The sequence below is a fragment of the Nannospalax galili genome, unplaced genomic scaffold, assembly GCF_000622305.1.
Source record: "Nannospalax galili isolate Female #2095 unplaced genomic scaffold, S.galili_v1.0 scaffold192, whole genome shotgun sequence".
Classification (NCBI taxonomy): domain Eukaryota; kingdom Metazoa; phylum Chordata; class Mammalia; order Rodentia; family Spalacidae; genus Nannospalax; species Nannospalax galili.
In genome coordinates, this window is record NW_008331810.1 from 1,981,764 (window position 1) to 2,002,408 (window position 20,645).

The 20,645-nt window shown below is 45.6% G+C and overlaps 1 protein-coding gene across 1 annotated transcript in view; it reads left to right on the forward strand.

The window, feature by feature from the left end:
- Pcp4 (Purkinje cell protein 4) overlaps positions 1-20,645 on the forward strand; it is a 62,979-nt gene that overhangs the window by 16,111 nt on the left and 26,223 nt on the right. Inside the window, exon 2 of the mRNA XM_008826923.3 lies at positions 15,507-15,558. Coding sequence (XP_008825145.1) covers positions 15,507-15,558 — 52 coding nt within the window. The remainder of the gene's footprint in view (positions 1-15,506; positions 15,559-20,645) is intronic.

Here is a 20,645-nt window from a genome sequence, read left to right on the forward strand (position 1 = left end):
GAAAAAAAAAAACTGGGGATTTAAAAAAAAAAAAAAAAAAAAAAGTCTCCTGCTTCGGAGGCTTGGCACGCCCTTCCTAGCGAAGCTTACTTAGCACCACGTGGTGCTAAATAAGCATCAGCATTTCAGTGGAAGAAGTCACTGCACCATAGGAGGCTTGGGTTTGGGCCAGAAAGGGTGTTTGTGTGAGAGTTGAGAGAGTCACTGATACGTGACCTGTAGGTCTGTTTTCATAGCCCTGGTCTCACAGCTGCATCAAACAGGTCTGCAGATTATACCACAACCAACTCTGCCCACAGTGTGGTGCGTCACCAGGTTCTTAGACATCTTTTTCCTAAAATGGCCCAGATGCTTCCACATGTAGAGCTGTGTGTGAAGCCGCAAATTTCCACACGATTGCTTTGTTATTAAAAGACAAAGGGGCAGGAAGTGATTCCTGTCAGCAGATGGACTGAGTTATCTCTACCATTGGTGGTAGACAGCATCCTCAAAGTCAGTCCCTTGTCTTCCAAACCAGTATTTCGTTCTCTAAACAGGCAAGGATAAGGGGCGAGCCTTTGACTTCCAAGCTGCTCTGCTCAAAGTCCTCCTACCTAGCAGTACAATTCTTGGGCACATGTCCAAACCTCTCTGCATCACGAGTTTTGCATCTGTCAGCTGGGGTCTTGATGGTACACATCTCACAGGGTCATTTGCCTAGAAGTGCTAAGTTGCTCATTTTGTGTTAGGGAAAGCATAGTTACTTGCATTTGAAGACAGGGCCTTGGACCCTGGGTACGAGAAATGAAAGCACGTTTTCCAGCCTTGGTGGTATCATCCATCTGTAGCCCTACATGGGGGCTTAGCCTGGGTAGCAGTAGGTTTTTCTTGTGTCCTTTTCTTTCTCAGTCTTGACTGTTCATTTAAAGAGGAAGTTGTAGCAGTTGATTCTGATTGGCTTAGCCATGGGAGAGCTGATGTGGCCAGATGTGGATCCTTCAGCACCGAGGTGGGTGGGCACTCGGAGACCAGCAGGGGAAAGGCTCTCCCAGCTATGTGGGCATTTTCATTCACAGATTATGATGACCAGTCTTGGTTATCTACGCCATGGGATTTAGAATCACCATGGAAACAAAACTCTAGGCACAACTGTGAGTGACTTTCTGGACTGGGGTAACTAAGGTGAGAAGACTCACTAGGGATGTGGGCAGCATTGTCGCTTGGGCTGGAGTCTCACACTGAAAAAAATCAGAGAGCCAGGCACTAACATTTATGCTTCTCCGCGTCCTGACTGGGATGTCACGTGACCAGCTGTCCACGCTCTTGCCACCATCCCTGTCCCACAGGGATGGACTGTACCTTCAAGCGCCGAACCAGAGTAAACCCTTCCTTCTATTGTTTTTGCCTTTGTTTTGCCACAGCAACAAGACAAGTAACCAATGCAGTGGTCTTTGGTCATCACTGTCCTTCGTTTGAGTATGCCCAGCAAACATTTTACTGAGTGCACTGATGGTCAGATGGAGGAAGGGGATGCTGGTGTTCTGGTTGACATCTTCCTCTCCAGCCATTTTCTGGACTCTCAGTTGACCCCTTGTGGGTTCATCTGGTCTCAAGTCCTGCTCCTCTGGCCTTTGAGATGCAAAAGTGCCTGAGGAATCACATCTGGGCAGAGTGGACCAGCAAGCTGGATGCTTTCCGTTGATTACCTTATATCATGGGTTTCATTAAGTTCTTGAAAATGGTCTCTGCCTGCTGTTTCTTTCCTCCTCATCATCTTTACAGGGTAAACGTGTTCTTAAATGAGCTAGTATGGACATGCCTCATTCCTTGATTGCATTTATCTCTCACTGACATCTTTCCGCCCTTTTCCTGACTCTTGGCATTTATTTGGTCAGTTGTCAATTCTAGGAACAGGGAGAGAAAACAAACCTCTTCTGTCTGCGCTGCTTTGTGGGTGTCAGGTGTGACAATATATTCATCAGCTAGTTGCCTGTGCCTCGGTCTGAGAATTTACGATTGCTTTCTTTGTTCAGCACAGAAAGTATTCTGGCAAGCATCCGGTCTTTACCTCAGCGACCTTTATGATTGGGATAATCTAAGGAAATGACTCAAATTCAGGAGGTCAACAGAGGAAGTGGGTGGAGGGAGTAAGGTTTCTTTGGATATGGAAGCTTGGGAACAACTTGTATGTTAGTGCATCTTCTAGATCTTACAGAACTTTGGGGTTGCCAAAGGTGGTCAAGGGTGGAGTAACTCGACTGACTGGGACTGATCAGTGGAGGTGGTGGCATATTGATTTATGTGTCTTCCATCCAACTTTAGACCTGTGGAGACTGAGTCTGACACACCTACGTGGAGGGGACACTAGTTCTCCCAGTTTCCACCCACAAGTGTGCTTCGGTCATTAGCCTATCTCCCTCCTGTATTGTCCCTTTCTAGAAAAAAGTGCAATCCACAGATTCTGAAATCACAAAGAACCGTCCTTGGCAGAATCAGAGGAAATGTCAACTGGGATCAGCAACTGGATGACTGGATGGCTGACAGATTGAGTCTGTGGTTATTATGGAAGAATGCTCAGACAGGATCTGTCTTTGGATTCTCATAATAACCATAGTAGAGAAATACTTAATTTAACATATTTTAATTCACCACGAAGAGGATATCAACGACATAAGGCAGCCAAGACCCTAAAGACCACACACTTCCTTAGGATCGTTGCGCACACACAGGCTGCCTCGTTACTCCCAGTCTTTCCATGGCTGAGTCAGATGTGCTGTTTTGTTACCATAAACACATACCAAGTCATGTATAATAGAGAAGACATAGCCCCATTTCTTTAAAACCCTGTGTTTACCATTTCTGTGCTGTGTGACTCCTTTTAGGGAGTGGATAATTCCTGCATTTCAAGGGAGAATCTATTTTGTCAGTTCCGTTTTGGAGATACACCAACCGTGACCCTGTGACCTTCCTCATCCTGCATAGGGTCGCCGATGAGATGGGCGGGGGCGGGGGGGGGTATCCTGGGCTGCCTCGTTCCTGACCTTGTTGTTGTTGAAGCCTTTGGAGGTATAATTTATGCATAGGAACATTTATCCTTGTAGTTCTGTGGTCAATGTGTTTTAACATATCTGCTCCCTTGTGATTAAGGTACAGACTGTTGCATCTCCCTTTGAGTTCTTAGGTCGAGTGTCTGCCTCCCTCAGTAGAGGCCTGAATGCTGTAAGCTCCAGTGTGGTACTTATGCAAAGAAACCCACAGTGAGTACACTGTTGCAAGATCAGATGACCTCACAGGCATGGAAACCATTAAATCTTACATGGTTCTCCTCTCCTGTGCTCACGTTCCTGTAACTACCCACAGTTGTTAACCATGGATTGTTAACCATGGACACATCAGGGTTTTCTGTATATGCATACTTAAAATTGATTTGCAATTGTGCACATTAAGATTGTTGGGTTAGAACAATTATAATAATATATTGTGACCAAAGTTGTGCAAATACTCTCCCCCCGCAACATCTCATTGTGCTAGTCTAATCTTTCTCATTGTACTATGCTAATCTCTTCAGACCTCAGCTGACTGAGGGAACTGAAACATCACAAGGTGAAGCTGCAGGGAAGGGGCCCGACTGTCCCGCCGTGGTCACTCACGTCACTTTATAAGAAGCAGTGCGAGTCCAGCCAGGTGTGGTGGACAGGCCTGCAATCCCGGCACTTGGGAAGCTGAGACAGGAAGATGGGGAGTTCAAAGCAACCTGGACTACAAGAGATCTTGTCTGATCTCCTCCCATATCAGAAGGAACAGTGGAAGGGTGGCCTTTACCCACTGAGCCCTCTTCCAGGCCCGGGGATTGTGATGAAATGTGAAGAGCATGACCAGGTTCCCTCCCAGGAACCACTTAGGGTCTCCGATGGGGGTAGAAATGCTTTTGCTTCTGCTCATTGATTAATTAACTATTAATGACAAGATCTCAGGGTGCCCTTGAACTCATGATCCTCCTGCCTTAGCCTCTTGAATGCTGGATGGCATTCAGGAGCTCTACTGAGGGTCTGAGCAGCCACATTTTGGGAGTATGTGGGGCCTGGGGAGGTCCCTCCCACTTTGGAGTAGACAGGAAATGGGTCTTGGGTCTGGACGAGGCCTTGGCAATACCAGGTTTGTTTTGAACGTGGCTCTGTCCCATCTCTGTGCTGCCACACAGGAATTTCCACACTGGGGCTGGGAGGAAATGCTCAGGGCCCTGGTGTTCAGGGAGAACACTCATCCTTTCTAGCTCAAGAAATGATGCAGTTTGAGGTTCGGGAGCTAGTGTGTCCAAGCAGCAGTTTGCACCCCGACAGAGATCATGCATCCTGCCTGTTACTGCCAGGGAGTCCTACTTCCTGTGTCCTGGGCCCTGAGACTAAGCACCCCCTCACCTCTGAGTCAGCACAGCAGTGCACACCTCAAGGGGACTCAGAACAGGCTGTGCGGCTCTCTTTCCAGAGCGCCTCCTGTGGAGAAGCCCCCTCTTTTCCTGTCACCACCAGTGCCCAGTCCCCAGGGGCTGCTGTAACACAATGCCACAGTCTGAGGCTTAAACACCAGAAATCCATTCTCTCACAGCTCTGGAGGCTAGCCAGCTCCAGATCAAGGTCCCTGGGGCTGATTCTTTCTGAAGCCATGGTGGGGGGTGGGGGGAGAATGTGAGATTTGTTCTAGGTCTTTCTCCCTAGATTGTGGATGGCATCTTCTTTCTGTGCCTTCACATTGTCTGTGCCCAAACTGTGCCTTCTTCGAAAGATACAGTCATACTGAAGTAGGACTCTCAGGTAGCCTCGTTTTAGTCTGATTACCTCGTAAAGTGCCTCCCACCAATAAGCTCTCATTCTGAGGTTAGAGGCTGGGACTGCAACAAAGTAGCCCACAGGGGCACCACTGAGCTCATAGCACTGCCAAAGTTGTGGTGAACTTCCACCAATATAAAGTACCATCCAGCACCTTCTATGCCATCTGTCTCCAGCTAGGATAAGCAGCAACATGCCCATCTCTGTGTGTCTTCAATGAGCTGAGATGAATAAACAGGAAGTGTCTTTATGGGTCCACAGACATGAGCTCAACAGCATGACATCACACAGTCAGACCTGGGAATAAGAGTGTTCCATACAGAGGCCGTGCATGACATCACACAGTCAGACCTGGGAATAAGAGTGTTCCATACAGAGGCCGTGCATGACATCACACAGTCAGACCTGGGAATAAGAGTGTTCCATACAGAGGCCGTGCATGACATCACACAGTCAGACCTGGGAATCAGAGTGTCCATACAGAGGCCATCGGCTCAAAGCTGCTCTTTTAAACTGCACTGTTCAGGGGCTGCAGAGCTGGCTCAGAGGTTCAGAGTACCGGCTGCTCTTGCAGAGGACCCGGGTTCAGTTCCCATCACCCACATGGCAGCTAACAACCATCTGTAACTCCAGTTCTAGGGAATCCTATTTCCCCCTTCTGGCCTCTGTGTGCAGTATACACACACGGTATACATAAAGACATGCAGGCGAACACTCATCGATACAGAATAAAAACAAATAAATCCTAAAAGTTTCAAGAAAACGGCAGTATTCACCTGTTACAGAATGGTGCGTAGGACATGTAACAGTTTTATAAGATGAAGAAATGCATGTATGCTCACAAGAAAGACTGAAGGAAACTAGTCTGAGGCCTTCATGTGATTTAGCTGGGTTGTGGGATTATAAATGAGCATTTCCTTTTTTTCCTTGTACGTGAAAACTAGACAGCTCAAGACGACTGATCATAATTACGTTTACAAATAGAAAACAGGATTCAGTAAAACAGGATATTGGCATAAGGAAGGATTTTTAGGGCAAAAGTACCAATTCTAAAATAAATCTCACAATGAATTTCAGCACAACAAATCATGAACTCCTGAAAAAAAAGACTCTTTTCAAAAATGGTTTGCTGGAGGGATACCAATGCCAATGAATTCTCCCACTGCAAAGGTCAGGACAGAGGTGCTTGGAACGGGATCTGTGTTCAAGGCAAATTTCAGCCTCTGAGTCTCTTAGAGCTGAGAACCAGGGTACATTGGAGGAGAAAGGTCAATATCCTTGTCTTAAAAATCCTCATCACTCAGGGCATGGTGGCACACACCTTTAATCCTAGCAGAAGCAGAGGCAGGTGGATCTCTGTGAGTTCAAGACCAGCCTGGTCTGCATAGTGAGTTCCAGGACAGCTGTGGCTACAGGGAGACCCTGTCTCAAAAAGACTGAAAAAAAAAAAAATCCTCATCACTTTTTTAAAATCTTTACAGTTGAAATTTTCTTTTGACAATTATTTTCCATACCTTTAGGGATTAAATTAGTGGGGCTCTTAATGCACAATTCTCGGAATATTATTAGAGGAATTACAGAGACTTAAAAATATCGGTGGTAAAAAGTGAAATCTATTCTGTTCTTAGCATAGAATGTGGGCATAACACTCTCTACTGCTCTTCAGATAAACTCAGGGACTTTGATTCGAAAGGTGCCTTTAATGACATGCTTTTGATGTTCCCGAAAAGCCACTCGCTTAATGATTGCAGTGGCCCCAAGGGCTCATCAGTTACCTGCTGGCTGGCCCAGCTGCTGCCCTGGTTCTCCGTGGGTTCTCTGTGCTCTTGCTTCCCTGTCCGTTTAGAGTCTGAACATCTAAGAGACCCCATCCTTCATCAATAAAACATTAAATGTACAGCCGCAGAAACACGCCTTTTTGTTTCTTTATAAACACAGCGATCAAAAGAAAGCGCGGAAGAGACTCTTAGCAAGGCTTGCTGGGATAATTGGGGACATTGCTCTCTTCTGTGTGAGATATCGATTCTGCAGACGGGCTGCAATAGCCAAGTCTTTGTGGTCTCAAAGCACAAAAGGAGGCATTGATGACATGCAGATTTGAGCTTTTTTCTTTATTTATGTGACTTGTTGGAGGGATGGCTTATTGAGATGCTGCCTTTGCAGGAGAGCTAGAGACCCTAAAGCTGTCAGAAATGTGACGATCAGGACTCAAACGTGAAGGAAGATGGTGCCACAGAGAAAAATAAGAAGAGAAAATGCGTCGTGGGGGCTGGCCGACTGGAAGCGGCACTTGCTAACAAAAGCTCAGCATCAGGAAAATGTGATGGATGGTTCCTTCTTTCCTTTGAGAAAGCTCTGCAGCTACTTGACAGACAGGGGCCAACAGAGGCTGGGTAGATGCCAGGAAGGGAGAGCAAAGTGCTAGAGTCCTTGGGGCAAGGATTTTCCTTCTCTTCATTCAGAGAAGCCATCCACTGGACAGACAGTGGCTCTTGGGGAGAGACCACCGTGGACAGGCAGGAGGAGAGCTGAGCCTCCAGGCCCCTCACGTGTGGCCAGCAGGGGTCAGCTATGAATAGGTTTCATCGTGGGAGGGTAAGAAGTGAGATTGAAAGTGCACAGCTAGTGGGTAGGATGTGCCTCACATCCCATACTAGACAGGAATGCTTGTGAGTCCTCGTGCCAACCCTTGACTTCAGGCATTCATGGCTCAGCGTTCTTCCCACCACGTTAGGTTGGTCACTTTACTCCCTGATCTCTCTAGGTTGTGAGCTGGCCAAAGTGGGAGACTCACGGGGGCCCAGGCCAGGCCTGGTGCAGGAAGAGTAAAGGCCATCTGTCTGAGAAAAGCCACTTCCCAGGTCTAGGCCTCCACCTGATGATGGATCTAAAGTGGCTCTGCACCTTGTGCATCATCTGAATTTAGAAAATCTGCTTTTAACACGAATCTTTTATTTCTGGGTCTGGGTGACACTAAAGATCATTTTTATAATATTTATTCATTTATTTTTATCTTATGTGTATGAGCGTTATGCCTGCATGTAAGTGCACCCATGCTGTGCGATGCCTACAGAGGACAGAAGAGGGTGTTGGATCCCCTGGAACTGGAGTTAAGGATGGTTGTTAGCCTCTATGTGGGTGCTGGGATTTCAACCTGGGTCTTCTGCAAGAACAGCCAGGGCTCTTAATAGCTGAGCCCATCTCTCTAGCTCCTACACTAATGTTCTTTAACTGGGGGGGGGTTTCCCCGTTTCCTCAGCTGTGTGAGGCTGACACCAGGCCTATGAGGGCCCGTTTCCTTCTACCTATGAAAGACGTGGTAATAGGGCTGAGAAGAAACTTCTCTGTGAGTGGAAGGCTCCTGTGTCCTGGCTCCCTGCAGGCTCAGTCCCCCACATAAGGCTTGTTTTCCTTTTCCTAGCATTGTCAAAGTCAAACTCATGCACAGATCTTTCCAGTGTCTGGTGGCTGAACAGGCAAGCCCACTGGGAAGAAGGTAAGGTAGAGCTGGGTGGGACGCAGCCCTGAGGAAGTCAGGGGTGACCTGGACAGTTAGCGCTCCAGGAGGCTTCCTTGTTCTCAGCAAAGGAGATTTTGAAAGCAATGTCTCTCAAAATCAATAGTATCCCCCCAAATTAGACAGCAGAGCAATGAATTCAAACTTATGCGTAAGTACTACTGACCTACATTCAGAGAATATTGTAGGACTGAAATTTGGAGTCCCATTTTGTCATTTATTTATTTATTATTTATTTATTTTATTTACGTGTGTGGTATGTGCGCGTGCATGTGTGTGGGCCATGGTGTATGTATGGAGATCAGAGTACAATTTGTGGGAATCAGTTCTCTCTTTCTACCATATGGGTTCTGGGGAATGAAGTCATGTTGTCATACCCAGTGGCAAGCACTTTTACCCACTGAGCCATCTTGTCAGACCTCACTTTTTATATTTAATGGACACAGCGTCTTACTATCTAACTCAGGCTGGCCTAGAGCTCACTCACTATGTTGCCGAGGCTGGTTTTGAATTTGCAATCCTTCTGCCTGAGTCTCCCAAGTACTGGGATTATAGGAGTGTACCCCCATATCAGGAATGTATCCCAAATTTACCAGTTGGAATTCATATCACATTTTATACCCTCCATAATTCTAGAGTTAAAAAATGTCATTTAATGGAACATGCATCTTGTCTTAGAGACAGAACTACACATACATCCCAGACCAATTTCCAAGCTGGCATTGTGTGCCTCGTACTCTAAACTAGCACTAATAACTACACAGCTGTTGGTAGTTTGGCCTCTTATATGGCAAATAGGTGTCTAACATCATAAGGGAGGAAAAGTGGTAAATGAGTCTATGACTGCAGGGGTCTAGAGGTCACGTAATTAAAAACTCTGGCGTGGTGGCACACATGTCTAATCCCAACACTCAGGAGGCAGGTGGATCTATGTGACAGCTTGGTATACATAGTGAGTTCCAGGCCAGCTGGGACCATAGGGAAACCCTGTCTCAAAAAATCAAAATCAAACCAAAAGCAAAACCCAAACGTCAGGAAACAATGGCATCCTTTCTTCATCTATGACCGTGGTCCGTGATACGGTGGTAGACTTCCAACAACCATGCTGCAATGGACGCATTTTCTAAATCGATGCGATGCTGGGCTTCTTGAATCTTGAACTTACCTTAGGATACCATGGGGGCTTCTACTGGGTTAACCACACTGGAGTCTGAGGAAATGTGCCAGTTCTGTCTTTCTTTAAGATTATGTTTGCTCCTGCTAGCTTCTTGAGGTACATTGATTTTTTTAAAATATTGCATTAAAACGTTTACCCTGATTGATGAGTTTCCTGTGTACCTTCGCATCCAGGCAAAGGCCGGGCTGCTTACCTTGCCCCAGGGTGGTTAGTCTACAGATATGGTACTTTAATAAAAGCTTTCTCAGGAAGAACAGGGCCTGAGATGTCACAGAGACCCTTGTGCTCAAGGAAGAGGCACAAGTGGGGTGTTCGAGAGTCAGTGTCAGGATGTTGCTGAGTGTGTTGGTAATGTTTGGGGCATTTCTACTCAATCTGACACTGCTAAGTCAGAGACATTGTCAATATGCATGCTCCTGGGCATAGTTTAGAAGCAGTATCTGTTATGAACTTTAAGTACAGAGAGAAATGGACCGGAAGACAGCTATTTACCCATAAAGTGATGCAGTCTGTTCAACTGGTAGAAATCTACATTGAAGGGATCAGCCCTGATTTTGCAACTTGGTTGGAAAACAGGTCACACAACCAAGTTTGTGTGCTGAGTCACTCACTCTCAAGTGCCACCACAGACTTTACCTGTGACGAACTTCATGGTCGCCAGCTCTGTGTGGACTCGGGAAGCTTCTTATCTCCAGCCCACAATGAACACCTCCATTTCTACCTCCACCTCCTGTCCTGGGGCTTTTGTATTGACCCCAGGCACAGGCCAGGTATGAGGCTACAAAGTCCAGGGGCATCGGGAATCCATAACACCGGGGAGCATCTTGATCAATGACAGACAGAAGCCCTGGGTAGAGACTCTGTGACTCCCCCTCCTCAGGGCCTAACACAGCTTGCCTGTATCTTGAGGGTAACATGCACCTGAGCATGGCCAGCTGGACGAAACACACCGTGATAGCAGATGCCTCTCCATGCTGCTTCCTCCACTCTCCCTCAGTCCCCCCGTCACCCTCTCTAATAAAATTACAGCACAGTGTTTACCTCAGGCTCTGCTTTCTGAGAAACCCAAACTAAGATGTATTTTTTGCTATTTTCCTGCAGATCTTGGTGAGATGAGACTGTCAGGAAAAATTAATTCAGAAATTATGTCTTTAGACTATTTCTTTTGCCTTTTTATGGATACATGGAACAAAGTAAATTATCGGAAGGAACGTTTAAAGGCACAGATCTTTTCATGTGTTGTCACCATTTGTGTTCCTTTTAATTGAGGTTGCATTCAATTCTGAAATGCTCTGATTTCATTAGTGTGTGAAAGGAAACTTCCCTTTCTGAGGCCTTGAGTTGTTTGGGAAGCCTCTGAGGCTGGAGAACCCAGAGCTGTGGTTCTGTCCAGGTCACTGTGTCCTTCCAGGGCCCCTTGGCAGGTTTCATAACCACATGTCCACCAGCAACTCAGGGCAGAGCAAAAGGTGACTTTCATGCTGTGCTTTTTAAAATCATGTGTTGTGTCCTCAGGCGGGAATTTAGTGCATTCATGATGTGAGTCAATATTGAAATTGGTTGCTTTGAGGACAACGTGTCAGCATCCTAGTCAGCCTAGTATCTCATCTATTTGTTATGATAAAGGGAAATCTGAGTGGAATGCACTATCCACAGAGCATCCGCTGATTCTTGAAGCGGTCTCTGCAGATGACAACAGGGGACATTGCTTTTACATGTCAGAAGAGGGAGAGCACGTATGTCTAAAGGAGAGCTGACATGGAGCTGGCTTCTGTATCAGGGATGCTGATTTTGGATGACTGCAGGAAGAGACTGTCATCCCCCCAGATGCTTGCATGAGCATAGAAAATGCTGCCACGTCTGTGGGGGACAATGAGCTCTGGAACATTTTATAAAAATGGAGTTGTTAGAATGGGGTGGGGCAGGGGGTAACCAGCAGAGGACCTGAACGAGAACATTTGCGTCAAGTGCCTCCACAAAGACTAGTTTGCAAGACTCAAGGCACTGGTTTTGTTGTAGTTGAGATGGAGGCTGGTTTTTGGCCTCTCCGACTACCACTTCTACCTTTAGTAGAAACAGTAAGCAGTCTCATATACATCATCTTTTGCTCATCTTAGTGCCCACAGCATTTGACTTAGTCTCCAGATCCATCTGAAAACACCCAATTAGATATTCCTGAACTCTCAAATACACTAGTGTTTGGTTCCTGCACAATTCTGAAAGTATATCTTCCAAATCTGAATTAATTGTAATTGTGGCTGACGGGGTGAAGGCCGAGAGTGGCCTTTCTCTGCTTTCTGTGTCTGCTACATGTTGAATCATGTGGACATCCAGTTCGTCTGAACTGAATAACACAGTGGTGGTGTTCGTGATAGCACAGAACCATTTCTGAATTTCTGATGTTCTAGGAAAGGGCTCGGAGTTCCCGTCCCGTACCAGAGTTTTCTTTGAAATCAGTTTAGTGTGTCTTTTTCCTTTAACACTTGATGTAATTATAATTGATGGTATTCTTGAGGTTCTGTTTAGTGGGCAGTACAGACTCAGGATGATGATGTCAGAGTTGGAGATGGTGGAGGATGAGAAGAAGAGCCAGATCATCTCTTGGGATGAGGCTGGAGTGGAGAGAAAATACAGATGCTTTTCCAAGCGTATGAACTCACACCCCTTCATGAAAAACAGCCATTTCCTCCACCGTCTTTTCAAGAATGACCTTTATATGTCTATCCATTCATCCATCTACTTACACATCCATTCGGATATCTATCGTCTACCCATTCAGCTACCATCCATCATCTACTTATGCATCATTCATCCATCTGTCCATATGTCCATCCATCCATCTATCCATCCATCCATCCATCCATCCACAAATCTATCCATTCATCCATTTATTGACCCATCTATCCATTCATTGATTTATCCATCCATCCATCCATCCATCCATCCATCCATCCATTGATCTCTCCATCTATCCACTATTCATCCATCCATCCATCCATCCATCCACAAATCTATCCATTCATCCATTTATTGATCCATCTATCCATTCATTGATTTATCCATCCATCTATCCATCCATCTATTCCTCCATCCACCCACGTATTGATCCATCCCTCATTGACTGATCCATCCATCCATTGATCCATCATCCATCCTTTCAGCCACACATCCACTTATTTCAGCATAGCCTAACTCTGGTACTTGTGTTATGTAAACTTTAAAGTCTCACAGCCATTCTAAAATTCACCCCTTCACTGATTGCTTCCTCCCATTAGCCACACGTCCTCTGTACCTTTAACCTGTGGCTGCTAATGAGGCCACGTTAGCCTTAGACCTGAACTCCTTTGCTCTCCCCAGCTGTGGTGGTCCCTCAGGAGAGACGTGCTACACAGTGTGGAGAGATGCTTCTAAACCATGGCTAAGACAAAGAATGGGGAGCCTGGCCTTTGGGTTTGAATTCTGGCTCTGACACATCTCAGCTTTGTGGCCTTGAGCAAGTTTCTCTCTGTGTCTTAGGACACAGGAGAGCATCTACCTCATTAAAGATGCTGTCAGAGTTCACTGTGTTGTCAAGGCCTGAGAGTCCCAGGGCCTGGCCTGGACCCTCTACATCTTAGTTCAAGCATACTTGTCACATCATGTGGGCGGTATAGGAAAATGTCTGTGTGTGAGGACCAGCCTCTGGTGATAGGACAGCTCTGGGACAGCACCCCCACTCCACTGCACTCAGCCTTCCATTGAAAATGTCCCTGGGTCTTTGAGAAGTCTGAAACAAGATGCTTTCAGAGACTGGCTTTTTATGTCAAGATCATTTTCCCATCTGAGACACCATCTCCCATGACATCTGTCAGCCTCATTTTGCGTTCCCCAAACAAGAGCTGACACAAAAGCCCTGTCTTAGAGATACCGAAGGGGGAGATGCCTCTTTTTCTGCACATTTCCTTCAGTCTCTCTCTAGCTTCTGAGGAGCCATCTTTTGTGGACCCAGGTGGCATTTGTGGCATCTAAAAGGGGGTCGTGTTTGAGGTGCTTCAAACTAGTGGCTGAGCCCGAACCCATTCTACACTGTGCTCCCTTTAATTTGGCCTTATTCTTCTCTAAAACATCCCCCTTTTATTCTGTGCAAGTCTTCTTTCTTACCCCGTCTATAAATTATTCGGGGAAGGGTTTAGATAGTGGAGTCATTCACCACCCAGGGCAGCAGCTCCATCAGTGACTCGGCCTGACTCAATGGAAATTAGATTTCCATTGGGAGCCATGGACTCATATGCTCTGTGTAACAGAGGAGCAGAGACAGCATCCAAATAAGGACAGACAAGAGGAAATGGGTGTTGGTACTTGAAATTCTGTTCTAGACAAGAAGTGTACTGTCTGGCTCAATTGAGCTGACCTCTCTTAGGTGGTGGCGGGATACCACGTTAGGGACAATTGATGTCTGGCTGGGAACCATGACCCTGTATTTAGGTGGGCATGCAGGCAGGAGGCATTGTGGAAACTCAAAGGTCCCAAATAAATACAAAGAAGGAGCAGTGTTTCCGTGACTTTTCCAACCTGTCACCTCACCTCTTCTCCGTGTTCCTTCCAGAGAGTGGTGCCTACCTCACAGATGGAGTCCAGCAGCCCTGACCTGCTGAGTGTTTGCTTTTGCCTTGACCAGGGCATGGGCTGAGGGTGTTGGTGACACCCTAGAGGCTGTATTTTGCCCTCCTGGGCTATCATCTATGTGCACAGGGCAGAAGGTGTCCACAGGACACTGAACTCTATTAACATCCACATTTATCATTGACTCTATTTATTTAATATCTATTTAGTATTCAGAACCTATATGCAAGGTTTTCCTGTACGATCCATGTACTGAGGCACCATTGACCCGAGAATTCCTCATGATAACGTTGAGTACTAAAGGGCACTAGTTCCCCCTGATAGGAGACGATTTGCAGGTTGAAGTCTTGGACCCAAATATAAACTCTGAGGCTACTGCTATTTCCAAGTGGGGTTACCTTTGGTGGTTTCTTCTGTGGTTATGTCAGTGTTGATTTCCGCAGGACACCATCCTCTGAGCATGGAGCCCAGGTTCCTGCCGCTCATTAGCTCCCTGACCTTGGACAAGTCAAGCTTCCTACCTACCTCATTTTCTTCTCCTGGAAGTTAGAGTCTTTACAGTTTTTGTCAGGTCTCTTTGGGCATTTTGGGTATTTTCTGATAACAGTCAAACACTTGGTAACAGAAGGAACTGGCCTCGGTGGACAAGACTATGTGCAGAGGTCATGCTAAGCTTTGAAGAGATGAGCTTTCTCTTTCTAGGTGTGATGCATTTTACAGAGATCCTGAGACTTCTCAGGAAATCTTCCTGAAAGATGCAAATCTGACCTTAAAATTCTTCATTTTGAGTTTAATTAAGGATGACTAAAATTCACTACATACATGTATAAAACTTTCAAAGAATACAAATTAAATAAAAAAAAAATCTCGTAGAAACATCATATTTCTTGCCAAACTGGCAGGATGGAAATACTCGGATCAGACCCAGACAACGGTAGGTAGAATGACTCAGCAATAGAGAAACTATCAGCATCAAGGTTGCTCAGTTGTTAGCCCTGTGCCTGGTGTCCAGCGCAAGAACAGACCAGTGAGAGGCTAGTCTCGGCAGCCCCGTGGTTGGTACTAAGCCTTGGTCGTCCCTCTCCTATTGGGATGGGGCTATGTTCAATCAACCATCGCCGGCTCCTTGTGACTTCCGAGCTGCATTCAGCCAGTGGTGGGCACGGCTGAGGGAGGTGGTGGGTGATTTCAGCAGGTTCTCTCCTGGACCTACTGTTTTGTGATCTCACCAGCACTGTGCTTTAAAACTTGTGAGCTAAAGGGACATAAATCTGAGTGTGACACAAAAGATAAATGTAAGTTAATAAAAGATAAATATGAGTCAATAAAAGAGGGAAAAATCCTAAATACATCTCTGATCATTTCTTCTCTCTTTTTCTTTTCTTTCTTTTTTTAATGCTTTTAGAGACAAGCTGCTGGAGCGACCAACGGAAAAGACAAGACGTCGGGAGAAAACGGTAAGATGGCGTGGAAGGTCTGACAGCCTCCCCATCCCCATCTGCATCCCCTGGGGCCGTGCACAGCTCCTGGCGGTGCCTTCCCCTGCGTTCCATCCAAATCAGCTTACTATTTAGGTCTGTGCTTTAGTTTAGAGTGGCTTTTAGCAGCTTACAGAGAGCCCTGTGGTCTGGCTTTACAAAGAAAACTGAGCAAGCTAAATGCGGTGGTTAGAACAGTTTCCCTCCCAAAAGAAGACTCCCATTTTGGGCAACATGATAATTACAATGCAATGCGAATATAGTTCTCCGCTTTCTTCATTAGGGTTGGTGAGAATCCACCCGAGTTGTTGTGAGGATAAAATGAGATCAAATGAGATAAGTGCTTTGCAAACTGTGAAATGCTCCACTCCTGAGGAGAGGGTGGGAGACTGATTTCCACCCTTCTGAGTACCCGGAACCCAGTTGCTAGTTCTGGGGGTGGTGTTGAGGTGGACGTGTTGCTTTCACCACAAAGGCTCACCAGCGGACAAGATCCCACTGGTGCTGAGTCCTCGCCTCTCATCTCTCCAGGCTCTACCACAACCTTAGGTTATAAGCTTCATGTATCTATAGAAACCAAACATTGGTGTGTGAGAGCTGGGTTGTAGGTATGGATGAGAACCAGCTCCCTAACCCAAGTGGTTCAGATAGAGGACAATACAGAATAATGAACTCCCTTACCTACAGCTCCAAGGACTGCAGTGCGGCTCTGGGGGTTCTTACTTTTTATGAGTTATAAAATGAACTCTCCTTTTGTGGAAAACCCCTCTTGCCTCCAAAGGGATGAAATTCATGCTGGTGTCCATCAAAGTGTAGGTAATGTTGATCTCAAACACAAATGCCAAAACTCCTCAGGAGTCTAAAACACTATGTGTTCGCTGTGGTAAGTCTGTGATCCAGTGCACGCAAGACTCAAGTAGGGGAACATCCCTCTGTGTTGTCCTGGTCCTACTGGGCAGGGTTAAAGCAGTGGGTACTGAGGTAGAAGGGCCACCTCATTGCTGTGTGGACAGGGACCTCCTCAGAGTGGGTGATGGGGAGGAAGGACGCAGGTCTTTCCCTAGTCTGAGGGTGCCTCCTTTTCTGCACAGAGCATTTCTGTCTCTTCTGTAGGATGGGGAGTATGTGCGATACTGGCCAGATGTCAGAAAGTAGAGGGATGGAGCAAAGGAGGAGGTTGTAGCTATCGGTTCTAAATGAGGACAGACTGCCTGTCATAGGGGAGCATCTAGCTGTCGGCCGTGGCTGATCCTCCGGGTCACGCATTCACAGTCACCTGTCTACCCACACTCATGCTCAGTGACTTTCACAGCATAAGGATCATAGGTTTGTCAGTCCAAAGACTCCGCAGAGATCCTTGACTATGTTGGTCCCCCAACGTTTTATTGCCATAACTTATTTCTAGTCTTAAGAGTGCCTGATGAGCTCCCAGACCTTTTGTGTGTATTGGTTTGTCTACTGAGCATATCTACATTAGGAATGAAAACAGAGCAATTTCGTTTGCTTATTAATTCATTGAAAGTAATAAGCCTACTTCATGTTAACAGAAGGAATTTTTCTTTACGAAAACTCATCCAGTTTTCAAATCACCAAATGTATTTACGGACAAGAGTCTAACCAACAGAGGTCAGATAGGTTTTCTTCTCTGCTTCTGTGTTCAGGCTGTTACACGTGATGCAGAGCTTCTGGAAAATTCCACCATGTGCCTGGGAGAGGATAAGATTTTAAAAACAATAAAAGCAGGGGTCTGGAGAGATGGCTCAATAGTTAAGAGCACTGGTTGTTCTTGCAGAGGATCCAGGTTTGATTTCCAGCACCCACATGGCAGCTAAATCTGTAACTCCAGTTCCAGGGGACCCAGCACCCTCTTCTGACCTCCTTAGGCATTATATGACATGGGCACACTTACATACATATAGGCAATACACTCATACACATAAAAGAAAAATAAAATAACAAATCAGATATTTTTAAAAAGAATAAAACCTTTTATAGTCCAACTACATCTTTTATAATATCTCTCATAAGATCAACAGTGTCTTTAATCTCATGGACTCCCCCAAAGGAAGTAGACACCCCAGGGTCCCTGGCTCACATCTTGAGGATGCCAGCCTGTTCCAATGTGATACCCTAGATACCTGAGCAGCCTGGAACCTGCAGATGAGGCACAGTGGTGGCCGAGGCACCCGCCAGCTCTCCTGTCTGCACGCTGGCTTTCCTCTGGTGTTTCACTGACCTTTTGGGGCACAACTTCATGCCTAGTGCTTTGTACCCAAGGGAATGATCAGCTCTTAGAGAGATGCAACTTTTTGCTGTTCAAAAGCTGGAATTTCTTCCAGGTGAAAGTCAGTTTGCATCAGTGGAAGTTGAGAGTTTCTCTTTCAGAGGTGTAAAACTAATCCAATGGAAAATTTGAGATGCTATGAACAAGGCTTTCATTATATAATCCTAGATATTAAAAGATATTTTCTTCAAGCTAGAAGAAGAGAATAGAAATTCTTTGATAATTACAGGATGATGGCACTGTTTAAAGCCAAATTACTGTTAACATGGTATACCTTACTTTGAGGTAAAACTGCTTCTATACACTATCGTTGTACATGATCTATTATAATAGTAAGCTCTTTGGAGCAAAAACCCAAGAAAGACCAAGTTAAAAAAATTTTAGAATGCAGCTGGAGAGATGGCTCAGCAGTTAAGAGCGCTGACTGCTCTTGCAGAGGTCCCGGGTTCGATTCCCAACACCCATATAGCAGGTAACAATTGCCCTAACTCCAGTTCCAGGGGATCCGACACCCTCTTCTGACATCTGCAGGCATTGCATGAAACGGGTGCACCAACATACATTCAGAGAATACACATTAAAAAATTTAGAAATAGGATAGAGCACATTTTCCTAAGGAATCTGTTTCTTCATTTCTTTTTCTCAAATCCCTGGGTCTTGGAATTTCTGTTTTAGCTTAATATTACATTGCATTAAAATCCAAATTATTTTACTCTGCCAATACAGTTATCTAGGGAGACCCGTCGTGTTCATGTGTGTTTCCTGTTACTATCAAATGAGGCTTCCTACACGTGTTAAAGGAGCAAGGACCATGAGAACAGACACATGCAAGATGCTATCAGCTTTGGCTAGCAGTCGCCTCATATCAAATGGAGGATTTCAAAATTCTCTTAGTTCTGTCAGGCAGCACTCTGGTGTTCCACATATGAATTTAGTTGAGGCCTCTGTTTAACATGGAAAGCCATGATGAATTTGGGGGTGACCTATGGGTCTTGAAGTGATCTCTGTCACAGAATAAAAGGTACATCAAAGTGTCAGAGGGAACTTGCCCCCTGGGCTCTGCTGACACTCTGCTACAGAAACTGTCTTGAGAATACCATGGCTGGATCAGGTTTCCTGTAATACTTATTACTGCCACCATCTTATTTGTTGATGTGAAATATGACATAAAACCATTACATACCATCCAGGATGCCCCCGATGCCCTCCTCATTCTGAGATGCCATCACAGCACAGCCTATATCTCCAAGATTTTGTATAACCAACCATCTGCAGTAGGGTGGCAGGCATTTCAAATAGTAGAATTATGATTTCTATGAGTGTGTATGTATTTGTGTTCATGTGTGTGCAAGTGCACCTCTGTGTGTGTGGAGGCCAGAGCTCAACCCCAGTTACCATCCTCAGTCACTGCCCACCTTGTTTCTTTACACAGTCTCTCACTGAATCTGGAACTCATTGGGTCAGCTGGGCCGAGTGGTCAGTGGACCCCAGGGCCCTCCCCTGTGTCCATCTCCCCAGAGTTTTGACTATAAGAGTGTACTGCCACACCCTGAAATTTTACACGGTTTCTAGGGATTGAATTCAGGTTCTCATGCTTGTGTGGCAAGTACTTTTCTGGACAGAGGCATCTCTCCAGCTCAGGATATAATTTTTTTAAATTATAAAATAAATGCATTAGAACCTGGATGATCCAGAGATTTCCGGGACTCTGTGTACTCAGTTGTCTGCTGAGTCGGACCCAGGAATTCATTGTTCCTGATGTAACTTTCCACTTGAGAGAAACAATAGTTCATAGCTCAAATGACAAACCCATCCAGTCTAGACAGCAAAATTAAATTGAAACATATTTATAAATGCAGACTGCTTCTGAATCTAGATTGTTCAATAGTTGCCTATTTGGACTCAGAATTTTTTTCTTTGGCAAAACAATGTATTTTTTCCTCTCTCTGTGTGTATCCTGATGTTGGTCACCCAGGGACAGTTTGGGGGTTAGATTTCTGTATTGATACATGGAAGGAGAAGAACACTTGGCAGGGAGCGGCTGCTGGGGTCGTGCAATCCCAAGGAGAGATTCATGAATAATAACCTTCCTGAAGGGCCCTGCTGCTCTATGGGTGAAAGGCAAAGAAAGCTGCTTGAGTCAAGGAAAGCACCCGGTCCAGGAGCAACTCCATACCCTGAAGGGCAGCATGGGGCCGAGCCACCTGCTGGCCACCCTGGAACTGGACCTTCCTTGACGCCCATGAGTGACATAGAAAAATGCCCAGGCTCCATGCCTCCTCTTTGAGAAAGACATTGTGACCTGAGACATTTCTAGTGGTTTTAAGGATTTGTAGAGACAATGTGCAATTTCACCCGAGTGGGCTGTTCAAATGTTCAAGGTCCCGTCTTCCGCTTGTTTTGGTTAAAGTACAAACCATAGGAGTTCAAGTTTATTTTATCTTTGAATTTGGAGGGAATACACCCACTGGTCTACACACAGTAATTTTCTTATTTTTCTGCTATCAGGTAGGTGGAGAGTGATTGAAAAGGATCTACCTTTGTACACAGACAGACATATACACTACCATTAAACCAAGTGTGAGGCTTCAAATAGGAAACAGAATTCGAATGTGGATTCCCAGAGCTCTTTACCTCTTTTGTCCTCTGGTTACATCGCCCACTAGCCATCAACAGTCTCTCCTTTGTTCTTGGTGCATGACAGGTTTTCAAGACCCACATACTGACGTGGGCAGATTGTGCCTAAGATCTGTTTAATCCACCACTGTTTGATTTGTGCAAA